The sequence below is a fragment of the Ruditapes philippinarum genome, unplaced genomic scaffold, assembly GCF_026571515.1.
Source record: "Ruditapes philippinarum isolate M1 unplaced genomic scaffold, ASM2657151v2 ctg472_1_1_1_1, whole genome shotgun sequence".
NCBI lineage: Eukaryota > Metazoa > Mollusca > Bivalvia > Venerida > Veneridae > Ruditapes > Ruditapes philippinarum.
The window spans coordinates 17,558-30,489 of NW_026858712.1; the positions used below are offsets into that span (position 1 = coordinate 17,558).

General features: G+C 32.5%; 1 protein-coding gene across 1 annotated transcript; it reads left to right on the plus strand.

Annotated features, from left to right (window-relative positions):
• Positions 1-6,793: 6,793 nt before the first annotated feature.
• Positions 6,794-8,361, plus strand: LOC132754025 (uncharacterized). Its single transcript, XM_060744614.1, has 3 exons — positions 6,794-7,040; positions 7,741-7,809; positions 8,174-8,361. Exons 1-3 carry the CDS (start codon positions 6,843-6,845, stop codon positions 8,276-8,278), a joined length of 372 nt encoding a protein of 123 aa, XP_060600597.1. The 5' UTR covers positions 6,794-6,842; the 3' UTR covers positions 8,279-8,361.
• The last annotated feature ends 4,571 nt before the right edge of the window (positions 8,362-12,932 follow it).

Genomic DNA, 12,932 nt, shown 5'->3' on the forward strand with positions numbered 1-12,932 from the left:
TCTAGAAAGTAGTTCTTTAAAATTTTGAAGTGGCCCAATTTAAGTCATCACTAGTTAGATTGGTCATAATTAAAGTGTATTTATTGCATTTGTGTAGTTTTGTGTGTTATATGATGACTTTAAAAGTTGTTTTTGTGTATTCTCCAGGAACTCATTTGTTGGCGGAAGGATTAAAGATGTACCACCCACCAGCAGTAAGGAGTTTTTAAAGTGGTGAATTTCAACTGTGTTACAACAGAATGAAGATTTCTGAAAAAAGTAGATGGCTACCCTATTATATTTTGGGCCTCATTTGACTAAGATAGTGTTGATGTTTAAAGTTGAATACAGTATATAATTCATCAAGAACAGTGGAATCCAGAATTAAACCTCAAATGTGACTGATTTACTATAGAACAAAGAATACGAAAATTCACCAGGCCGACACCAAGAGAAGAAATGTGAAAATGCGAACTGATTGATGGATATGGATGAAACTTTGCATCAGTGTTGTGTTTATGCATAGAAATCAGGAAAATAAAAGATCACTGACAGGTTTGAAAATTTTAAATTTTATTTCAAATTTTAAATTTTGACATTTCAAATTGGGACAGATGTTGTTATTGTTATCTCCCCTTCAAATGTAGTTAATTGCTACTGTGTCAATAAGTGCAGAAGAAGGGTACAGAGCTTTTGCATGAAGGATTAACCACATTTTATTGAATTAAAACTGTAAAAATAAATTTAAAATTAAAAAATGAAATTTAAATTTTGTTTAAAGCAGTTAATAAATTGATAAATTTTATTTTTGTACCCTGTGTTTAGCAATTTACTAGATCTTATTAGCTTATTTTTATAAGATTTATATAGAAAATGATAATTATGCCCCCATTTTGAAAAAAAGGGGGTATATTGCTTTGCACTTGTCGGTCCGTCGGTCCGTCGGTCCGTCGGTCCGTAGACCAAATGGTTTCCGAGTGATAACTAAAGAACCCTTAGGCCTAGGAACTTCAAACTTGGTATGGTGATTGGTCATGACCAGTAGATGACCCCTATTGATTTTGGGGTCAAGGGGTCAAAGGTCAAGGTCACATTGACCTTGAAAGCAAAAACGGTTTCCGATCAATAACTAAAGAACCTTAAGGCCTAGGAACTTCAAACTTGGTATGGTGATTGGTCATGACCAGTAGATGACCCCTATTGATTTTGGGTCAAGGGGTCAAAGGTCAAGGTCACATTGACCTTGAAAGCAAAAACGGTTTCCGATCAATAACTAAAGAACCTTAAGGCCTAGGAACTTCAAACTTGGTATGGTGATTGGTCATGACCAGTAGATGACCCCTATTGATTTTGGAGTCAAGGGGTCAAAGGTCAAGGTCACATTGACCTTGAAAGCAAAAACGTTTCCGATCAATAACTAAAGAACCTTAAGGCCTAGGAACTTCAAACTTGGTATGGTGATTGGTCATGACTAGTAGATGACCCCTATTGATTTTGGGGTCAAGGGGTCAAAGGTCAAGGTCACATTGACTTGAAAGCAAAAACGGTTTTCCGATCAATAACTAAAGAACCTTAAGGCCTAGGAACTTCAAACTTGGTATGGTGATTGGTCATGACCAGTAGATGACCCCTATTGATTTTGGGGTCAAGGGGTCAAAGGTCAAGGTCACATTGACCTTGAAAGCAAAAACGGTTTCCGATCAATAACTAAAGAACCTTAAGGCCTAGGAACTTCAAAACTTGGTATGGTGATTGGTCATGACCAGTAGATGACCCCTATTGATTTTGGGGTCAAGGGTCAAAGGTCAAGGTCACATTGACCTTGAAAGCAAAAAACGGTTTCCGATCAATAACTAAAGAACCTTAAGGCTAGGAACTTCAAACTTGGTATGGTGATTGGTCATGACCAGTAGATGACTCCTATTGATTTTGGGGTCAAGGGGTCAAAGGTCAAGGTCACATTGACCTTGAAAGCAAAAACGGTTTCCGATCAATAACTAAAGAACCTTAAGGCCTAGGAACTTCAAACTTGGTATGGTGATTGGTCATGACCAGTAGATGACCCCTATTGATTTTGGGGTCAAGGGGTCAAAGGTCAAGGTCACATTGACTTGAAAGCAAAAACGTTTTCCGATCAATAACTAAAGAACTTAAGGCCTAGGAACTTCAAACTTGGTATGATGATTGGTCATGATCAGTAGTTGACCCCTATTGATTTTGGGTCAGGGGTCAAAGGTGAAGGTCACATTGACCTTGTAAGCAAAAACGTTTCTGATCAAATAACTAAAGAACCTTAAGGCCTAGGAACTTCAAACTTGGTATGGTGATTGTCATGATCAGTAGATGACCCCTATTGATTTTGGGGTCAAGGGGTCAAAGGTCAAGGTCACATTGACCTTGTAGGTAGAAACGGTTTCCGATCAATAACTAAAGAACCTTAAGGCCTAGGAACTTCAAACTTGGTATGGTGATTGGTCATGATCAGTAGATGACCCGTAAAGATTTTGGGGTCAAAGGTCAAGGTCACATTGACCTTTTAATTAAAAACGGTTCCTGATCAATAACAAAAGAACCCTTAGGCCTAGGAACTTCAAACTTGGTATGGTGATTGGTTATGACCAATCAGATTGACCCCTATTGATTTTGGCATTAAGGGGTCAAAGGTCAAGGTCACATTGACCTTGTAGGTAAAAACGGTTTCTGATCAATAATGAAAGAACCCTTAGGCCTAGGGACTTCAAAGTTGAGATGGTGATTGGTCATGATCAGTAGATGACCCCTATTGATTTTGGGGTCTAGGGGTCAAAGGTGAAGGTCACATTGACCTCTTAGGTAAAAACGGTTTCCGATCAATAACTAAAGAACCCTTAGGCCTAGGAACTTCAAACTTGGTATGGTGATTTGTCATGACCAGCAGATTAACTCCTATTGATTTTGGGATCAAGGGGTCAAAGGTCAAGGTCACAATGACCTTGTAAGTAAAAACGGTTTCTGATCAATAACTAAAGAACGCTTCGGCTAGAAACTTCAAACTTGGCATGGTGATTGGTCATGACCAGCAGATGACCCCTATTGATTTTGGGGTCAAAGGTCAAGGTCACATTGACCTTGTATGTTAAAACGGTTTCCAATCAATAATAAGAGAACCCTAGGCCTAAGAACTTCAAACTTGGCATGGTGATTGGTCATGACCAGCAGATGACCCTATTGATTTTGGGGTCAAGGGGTCAAAGGTCAAGGTCACATTGACCTTTCAGGTAAAAACGGTTTCTGATCAATTTACTAAAAACGCCTAGGCCTAGGAACTTCAAACTTTGTATGATGATTGGTCGTGACCAGCAGATGACCCCTATTGAGTTTTGGGTCAAGGGGTCAAAGGTCAAGGTCATGACCAGTAGATACTTTATAACCCTTATTAATTGTTTGATCACTGGGTCAGAAGTCATGCATAATAACCTTATCACATGACTAATTGGCTGCTGATAGGGGGCATACATGTTTTACAAACATATCTTGTTTTTAGAGAAATGCATCTTAAATTATGGATAAACCATGCATTGCAAGGAATTGGGGAGTGCGTGTGGCTGGTTTTATTGGCAAAAAAGTGATTGGCAAGCTCATTCCAGAGGTCTTAGGGGCCCAAAAAGCACCGGCCATGGGATTCGAACAAGCACCATAGTAGCCTGTGGCTCATATGGACCACACATTATATGCACTGATGTTTCAGCAAAGTATTGATGCTGTAGTAATCAGATTGTAAATATTCACCATTGTCTTGTAGTTCAATGAAGCAGAACTGACAATTTAACAGGACAAATGTGATTTATTAAATGTTGGAAATATAGCCATTTTCAGTGTAGTGAATCTTGATGTTTTGCTGTGTTGCAGAATGTGTTTGCTTATATATACACACAACAGATTTTCTAGTCATTAAACAGTGTAGTTTATGGATAATTGGCTCATTTAGAATAACACAGTTGATGTGATTGTTGTTGTTGTTGTTGTAGCAGATGCTACAGCAGTTAAATAAGGTTAGGTTTATAATGTCTAAACTGCTATTTCCATGCAGGCATGCATTTTTAAGCACACAATATTTAAGCCCTCCTGTGTGAATAAGCAAATCAAGTCATTGATTAAGTAAGAATTGTTTGTCTTTCTTTTTTAGATATCAGAATTACAGCATAAATGCCTCTTATAATTTCCTTTGACAATTTGTACTAGTGTTGCATATTTTTTCAGACCATGCAGTTACCAAAGCCGGGGTTTGAGTACAGGACCATAGCTTATACTGGTTAAGATCTATGGAAGAACTCCTTCAGCTCAGTTTGGCAGCAGATTTGTCAGGACACGTTGAGAAGGTAATAACTTATGTCTAGTTTGAAACTTCAGCTATTGACGGCAACGACTCCCAATGCTCGGGCAATATTTGGTAGATATTTTGATGTATATCAGGAGAAGATTTCTCTAATGTTTAAGACTTCTCAATGATTTTAGGTGGGAGACAGTATGTGCCATCATTTTTTAGCCTTATTTGTTTGAGAGTTGGCTAATCTTACTTTGTCAGAAGACATAGCCCATGGCCATATGGTAACCTCTTTGCTAAACTTAAGATTACCTCTGTTTTTCTTTATTGATATCTTAAGCAAACAATGTAGTGTATATATCTTGGTACTTTACTTTATTTACCATGGTATATAGGTAAAAATCATAATCAGTAAGTTTTATTGCAATATTGAAAGAAAAGGTTATGAAAAAAGCACATTTAATTGTGATTACTTGTATTTTAACCCAAAATTTCATGCTCTCATTAAAATAAATGGAGTTTATATTACATATTTTAAGCAATAAGGGCTTATTCTTTCATAAAAGTAACTAAATGACATTAGCCGGTAACAGTAAACTTTATTCGAAGAAAATCCATTGACAAAATCAAAAGATATGACAGAAATTGTGATATAAATTTTTGCGTAAAATTCTATTGGCCGAGGCTGATTTTTCGCATGAAGTTTCATATTTAAGAAATTGTACTGCATTAATGTAATTTGTTAGAGACATGTCAAACCTGTATGATTGTACTTGTATAACACTAAATTACTAGGAAATGAGTATAAATTTTGGCTTAACCCGGTACGGAATTAGACCCAACCCGTTGTAGTCTAGAAAGTAGTTCTTTAAAATTTTGAAGTGGCCCAATTTAAGTCATCACTAGTTAGATTGGTCATAATTAAAGTGTATTTATTGCATTTGTGTAGTTTTTGTGTGTTATATGATGACTTTAAAAGTTATTTTTTGTGTATTCTACAGGAACTCATTTGTTGGCGGAAGGATTAAAGATGTACCACCCACCAGCAGTCAGGAGTTTTTAAAGTGGTGAATTTCAACTGTGTTACAACAGAATGAAGATTTCTGAAAAAAGTAGATGGCTAACCTATTATATGTTGGGCCTCATTTGACTTAGATAGTGTTGATACAGTAATATAATTCATCAAGAACAGTGGAATCCAGAATTAAGCCTCTAATGTGACTGATCTACTATAGAACAAAGAATACGAAAATTCACCAGGCAGACACCATATGCATTTTTGAATTATTTTAGCAAAAAAGAAAGAATAGTTTTGCAAACTAGATGAATCATATGCATAGCCTAATATAGATTTAACGTTTCATTCGTGCGATATTTTAATTTTAATTTAAGTTTGGCTTACGGCAATTCCATATAAACATTAGATATGCGTTCTAGTGTTATTTGTTGTTGTTTGTTTGTTTTTGTTTTTTAATTTTATAATTTGAATATCGTGTACGTCCGTGTCTGCACAACACTACAACGTATAAAATATTAGAGGGAAATAAGGGGAGAGAAGGCAAAAAGTAAAATCATCAAAACCAAGCCTTAAGTGGAAAAGGAAGAAATAAAAAAAAACAAGATAATAAAATAAAATTGAAAAAAATATAAATGAAAACGATATCTCAAAAAATCTGTATCTTGTATTAAATGATTTTTGTGTGGTTATACTAGACTTTCGATCTGGTGCTGAAAAAGTGCGTATTTCAAATTCACTTATTAAGTATTTTTCGAGACGCTATTATTGTTCTAAGTCAACATCTATCGGTTTTGTTTAATTTTACGGCGCACCAATACAGTTAAGGTCATATGGCGCCGGAACGGGAAAGATGATTTTGGCTTACCGCGGATGTTAAACACTGTGAAATAACACCAGGGGTCAAACAGTCTCATGTGACTACGCAGGGTTAAACGGTGGATATAATTCCAATGTATCAGCCACAAGTAGAAGATTTGTTTTGTACATATTCATTCATATGGTCTACGTATCTACTACCATATTATAGTTTTGGTTATAATAGAAAATAAAAGTATAAATTGCGATTTAATATGTATTTGATTAGATGCCATTGTAAATGTAATTTTTATATTTTATAATCTTGCCTTTTATACAAACTTGAACCTAATAATATATAATTAGCAACTATTTGTACAAACTTAATTCAAACTTGTCTAAGTGTATTCATATGAATCATTAAACTATTTTAATATAAAAAGGGAATAATTGCCAAATAATGACAATCTAAATCTGTATTATGGAAAATAAATTGTACAAAATTATTTTAAAGCTAAATCATTCTTGATTTTATAATCACACTTATATCAACGGTGAAATTTAATAAAGTCTTCATTTTGAAGAATAAGCAGATACGTGCATGCAATTTTAAATTTCATATTCATATTTATTGTGTCAACATAACATAAAAGTCATAAAAGCTGTCACATTAATTCACTGCTTTACATGCACGCATATTAATCTTTCTTACACATAACCAAGTCCAAATAATCTGAGCCGCTAGAAATGCAAGCTCTTATTTTGATGATTTGTTTGAATTGTGCATGTGTTGTTATATTGTCGGGTGTTACATTCGCACAGCATCACCAGAAAGGATGGAAGCTTATTATTTATGATTGGAGAACTGGTGGATCCGCGCAGGCTGCTGCAGTGACTCTGAATGTGGAGTACATTAGCTTGATAATATCTTATGAACGAGTTGAAGTAAGTACTTTAATCAATATTTAGAATAATCACTTATGATTTGATTTTCTTTAGTTTTTATATAATTCTGTTGGTGAACACATGTATATATGGTTTTGTTCGACTGTTCTCCCGTCTCTGTTTCTAGCAGTTTATCATTTTGCATGTCAAATTAAATGATAAACATATTAAGTACTTGATGTGCTAGTACCATAGAAACAACATCGAGCTATTATGATCGATGTGGCGGCAACGTTATCATCTTCGTGCAAGAACTTTAATTTAATGTAGTCAATAATGCAAACAATTTGCCACGAAACTTAAAATTATTTTTATCATCACAAGGATAACAAAGGACATAATTCTGAAAGCTACATTTTTGAGTGAGTGTCCTACCTTACTTTAACAGACGAGCGCAGACACCTCATGCCGTATTCCTGTTATATATTGAGGTTGTCATGTGTGCTTTTATATATATATTGTAAACAACCATTTTACATATATTATTAATAGCTAATAGAAAATAGAAATCAGTAATAAATGCTTTAAACTATAAACAATTCATTTATTCTTTTCCACAAAATATCACATATCATTAAATCACATAGTAGTTTCTCTGTTATATAATTTCTTATAATTTTCAACATTAAATTCCACACTGTCCCACGTGGAACATATTTTTTATTATCTTTTCATGTTAAAAGTTGTTTTTTATAAACAGTTTATACAAGATCCCGGACGAGAGGAATACAGAGTTCTATTCTTAGCGAAAGATCATTACGGTCAACTGGTAAATATCTCAAAATCTTTTAAAATTCCATTTATATATTAAACTACGGAAAAAACTTTCATGGGTTACAATTACTTAAGACTTGTTGTATCATAAAAGTTTCATTGAAACTTTTTGGATAAGGAAAATTAAAATTATTTGTGAAATGATAAATAAATGGACAGTTTTGAAATCTTCCTTGTATTTCATGAGTTATTTATACACACACAATTCATCATGAGCAGACGATTGTTGTGGTTGGTTTGATTGATCCCTATTTAGCTTCAAAGAATATGCTTCAAACCACTAGAACTTGACTAAACCATTGACTCTTATAATTATGATGACATAAATTTGGAAAAAAAAACTTACACATCTTTTCCAGCAACAATGCCAAGCAGATGTATTGTGGCAATTCATTCCAAGATTTGAAAGAACAGTATCGAAAGGAACATGTCGACCATACCAGGGTTCAAATCGTGGTTATTAGATTTCAGACTGTCGATGCCTCAATGAATACCTTTAAAGCGTCACAAAGTTATTTTAGGAAAATAAATAAAATAGAATTCTTATGTCTTGTGTCACATGAGTTCTCATTTTTGATAGTTTTGTAATAACATTCTTCTGACATTGCCTAGGGAAATGCTTTGAAACTAGCCAATGGCTGTTTACTAAATAGCTCTTTTTAGCCAGAAAAGATGACAAGAAGAGAAGAAAAAAAAACAAAAAAATCAGTTTCAATTTAAAATATATGCTCGTCTAATACGTCATTGGTGTTGTCGTCGGTGTCGCCGTCATTGTCGTCGTCGTTGTCGTCGTCTGTCAAGACATTTAATCCATTCAAACATTCTTAAAGATATCAACGGGAAACTTAGAATACTTGCTTTGATTATAAGTCAGAGAGCATATATCTGAAGCTTTATTTCAAGAATTATGCCGCTTTTACTCAGACTTTGGTTAGAATGGTATTTAAACTGTAGAAGAGATCAATATGACATTTAAATGCATGTTAATCATGATAAGTCTCATATGTACGGCGGGCGACACTAATATAAACGCTTGATGTTGGAGGTTTTGCCCCCTTTTTCAACTAAAAATTGCTTACTTAACAGAATGATTTCAAAACTATCTGCGAAAAATATTATTATGAAACTGTTTTAAGGATTCTGTAGTTCTCTATTTTGGATATTAACATGACAATTCGCAATTTTAAAACAAGGGGCAGTAATTTGAAAACAATGTTTTTTGTAGTTAAGCCCCTTTTTGATTTAAGAAAGAAATAAAACAATGGATATTTATAGGGGTTGCTCTCAACGGACGAGAGCTTATCCCGCATGTGGTGCTCTTGTTATTTAATAATAATAAAAGAAATACGCAGATAAAGTTAATTGGGCGATAGTAAATCTATAGCAAACATTTATCCATGTATGAAGTTATACAGGCAATGATACTATGACCAACAATACATCTTAATTATAGCAGGAATGAATAAATGCTTAGCGTGGTTTCATACTGTCACCTAGTTTCTATTAAAAAAGGACTAAACATAATAAACAAATGTCAATTGCAACACAAAGAAAAGTTATTTGCGTTATTTGGAATTACGCATCATGTCCAATATATTATGTAAGGTACGGAATATCTGAGCAATACCTTTACATATATAAGAAAATATAGATTTATAAAATTAAATGTATAATTATCATCATTATAAAACTGATTTATTGTTTTATATCCATTTAAAAATATCAACAAACATAAAATTAATTTGTATATTAAAATAATGCGATTTAAGTAGCTTGTAAAAAAACTAAATAATATTATGATATATTGCCTTATACACAAGAGGGACATGCTCTTTGATGTTTTAAAGTATCCAAGTGTAAGCTCTATTACATTACTTCAATTACATTACTTTACCTCGGCATATAGTTGCAAATGTCCATCACTTGTGTAATTCAATTAGTTTAAACATATTTTATTTCTCAGAATATATATACATATTATAATTCACAATATACAGAGAGCAATTCAAACATTCTTTAAAAAACAGGATTAGAATGAAAGACAATTCAATTCAATAAAGCGTACATGAATAAATTTGATTAAATATTTTGAATCAATTCTTCTGGCGCCTATTATTTTACAAGAAAGATTTGTCAGGAATTTATTCCATTATGCAATACATTAGCATGTCATTTTTTATGACTGCGTGCAACAATTTTAATAACATCGTATTTCCAATTGTTCTAGAGAAATAATGTACAGCATTACTAATGTCATTAACCTTAAATAAAGTTAAACCATGAACAAGTTGATTTATAACCATTAACAAGTTGATTATAATCTTAATTTTTGAGGTAAAATCATTTGTTGCCTTTAGTCAATATAAAAAACCTCTTGTAAAAATGAGAGTTTTACCATAATATAACCTATCCTGGATGACTTTGAATGACTTTGAATTAAAATCATATCAGTAATGATATATGCTGGAGATGGGAATCGGTGACGCTCATGTGAGTTAGTGTTATACAAATTTCTAACAATACTGTGTAAACTTTGCTTAGATATTCAAAACGATGTTTTAACATGACTCCTAAGGTATACAAACCAAAGGCCAGGTATGTTTACAGTATGATTCAATCGCGATGTGACAAATTGAAAAACTATTGACATAATTCCAAATGCTAAGATTTACACGTAAAGTTAATATGTATTTTTAAAGTAGACTGATTTGACATAGTGAAATAAATATTTTATATTGGACAGATGAATCAATGCACGTTGAACTACTTGTACAAACTGCCGCAAATGTACTATAATCTTTATATTAAGCAAGGTTTGGCTACATATAAAACGATAACACGACTAACACTTCTGATATTATAGCAAAATTATAACAATAATTACTGACGTGTTATCTTACTGTTACTTTGATGCTGAACAGTAAAGCATATAAACATGCATAATTTAGCGAGCTTAAAAGCAACGGACGTTGATTTATGTTAAAGATAACGATTATCTTAATTAGCAGATTACATCGTTAACATTATAAATACACTGAACAATGCAAAAGGTATGAAATTTCAAAATCTAATTTTAAAAATTGCTTTATTCAAAAAATTTATAAAAAATGTTTTTTGTTCTGGGTTTTTAAATCAGGCCTTTAAGGGTTTTTCGGTGCCCAAATTGCTCTTTTCATACATTTTATTTTTTTGGGAATATGGAAACCCTTTTAGAGACAAAAAAACGTTTATTTTAAACTAAACTTGAAAACCCCGGGGCACGAAAAGTGCCAAAATTAAAATGATGAAATTTATAAGATAAAAAACCCGAAAAATCGTTTTATAAAAAATATTAAAGGATTTGGGTTAACTTTAAACCCATCATAAAAGAACGGAATGCAACAATATTGACGTTTCTGTGAATTGTAAATTTAAGGCAGTTCTAGTTTACCGACAGATTCCCTAATTCTCTGTCATTATTCCCTTGAACTCGACAACTTCATTTGATTCCAATTAAGCACGAATTGTCAGTATTAAATTGCTATAATATAGGTAAAGTATGCCGAAACAACACCGTTAGAAATATGTTTTACTGTTATAATCTAATGACGGTTACATGTATATTTTAGTAGTAGAAAACATATGCGTATATATTCAAATCAGTTTATGAATCTAATAGTATATGCATATACATTTCCATCAGTATAGTTTTTAAAATAATAGTAAATGCGATTTCATTTAAAAACAAATAAAATTTGGCCAAAAGTATTAAGGGAATAAATATAACGTATCAACTTGATAGCATTCCGAAGTCATATGTGTGGTGATTTGATGACAATTAATGGTTTAAACACGTTAGCTTCACACATTATCAGGTGTTATCAGGTGCCTAGCACTGAACTACTATTTTTGTCTTCTCATATATCACTACAATGTCCAGAAGAATCTTTTACCAAATGCTTAATAAAGAAAATCGGCTTAAAATCACACCGAAAAAGAAGTAACGGGGATAACAAGTATGCATGAAAGGCACGGCGAACGAAACAAGCGTAGTTTGTCGAAAAACCTAATCTTTATGTATTAAGTGATACATGAAACTGATGTAAACTTCGTAATAAATAAATATTGCATTGGAACTTGGTCCTGCGATTGATTGTTACTTGACAAATTGTCTGAATTAAATTAAGATAAAAAAATATTGAAAAAAAAAAAACTTAATTCTGTCGTTAACTTTTCTGTTATTTAACCAGGATAAATGAAACACTTTGCATTTTATATCAAAGACTGAGCAAGACATTTCAGTTTGTTGAATCTAGTGTCTTAATTGAAGTTGTCTGGCAGATGTCATGATAAATACATCCCTTTTAACAAAAAATAAAACAATATTACATTTAACGTCAAATATTCTTCAATTTTATCTCAGTTTGCAAATTTGAAGCGCACGGAATAAATAGTGGACAATTTGATGTTTAAATCTATTTATTTATGCTGCATGAACAAGTGTAAGTATGCAAAGAATACGTTTAAACTTTTAACAAAAGTACATTTTGACATTAATACGGTGTTTGTTTAAAGCCATTTACACAGTACGCTTGTTACATTACTTGATCCTGATACCGTTTAAAAATTGCATAACTTTATCCCTCTGGATTTCTAGTTACGTTAATTAGTAATCTACAATGTTTTTTTTTTTATTTTGATTCGATAATGTTATATATGTTTTTTTTATTCCTACTCAATTGGTATCCTTACGTGTATGTTATGCAGGTGTTCGTGTATGTCATATATCCCTTTTTACATTGACAGTCTTTTATTAATCATAATATTACGTTTAATTTTGTATTTAATTAGATTATTTTATTAAATTGATGTTCGCTTAAAAACGAATATACAATTCCATTTTATGTTATTTAATCAGGATAAACAAAACACGTTGCTTGTGAACATGAGTTTAGTCTGCTAAAGCGTGTATGTTATCAAACTGTGTTGTTTTTTCCTTAGTCATCAATGGACGCATATAGGAACTGTCAGAATAATACCATTTTTATAATGATATCAATATGTTGAAATCAAGAAGATAACGTATTATCATGTAAACTTATTTGTGTACGTTTTTTAATCAAACCCTTTTAAATAATT

What these genes read in the sequence shown, in the direction of transcription:
- LOC132754025 (XM_060744614.1), top strand. Translation starts at nt 6,843, where the DNA reads ATGCAAGCTCTTATTTTGATGATTTGTTTGAATTGTGCATGTGTTGTT. An exon ending in TATCTTATGAACGAGTTGAA is followed by an intron (nt 7,041 to 7,740) that starts GTAAGTACTTTA and finishes TTTTATAAACAG; the next exon opens with TTTATACAAGATCCCGGACG. An exon ending in AAGATCATTACGGTCAACTG is followed by an intron (nt 7,810 to 8,173) that starts GTAAATATCTCA and finishes CATCTTTTCCAG; the next exon opens with CAACAATGCCAAGCAGATGT.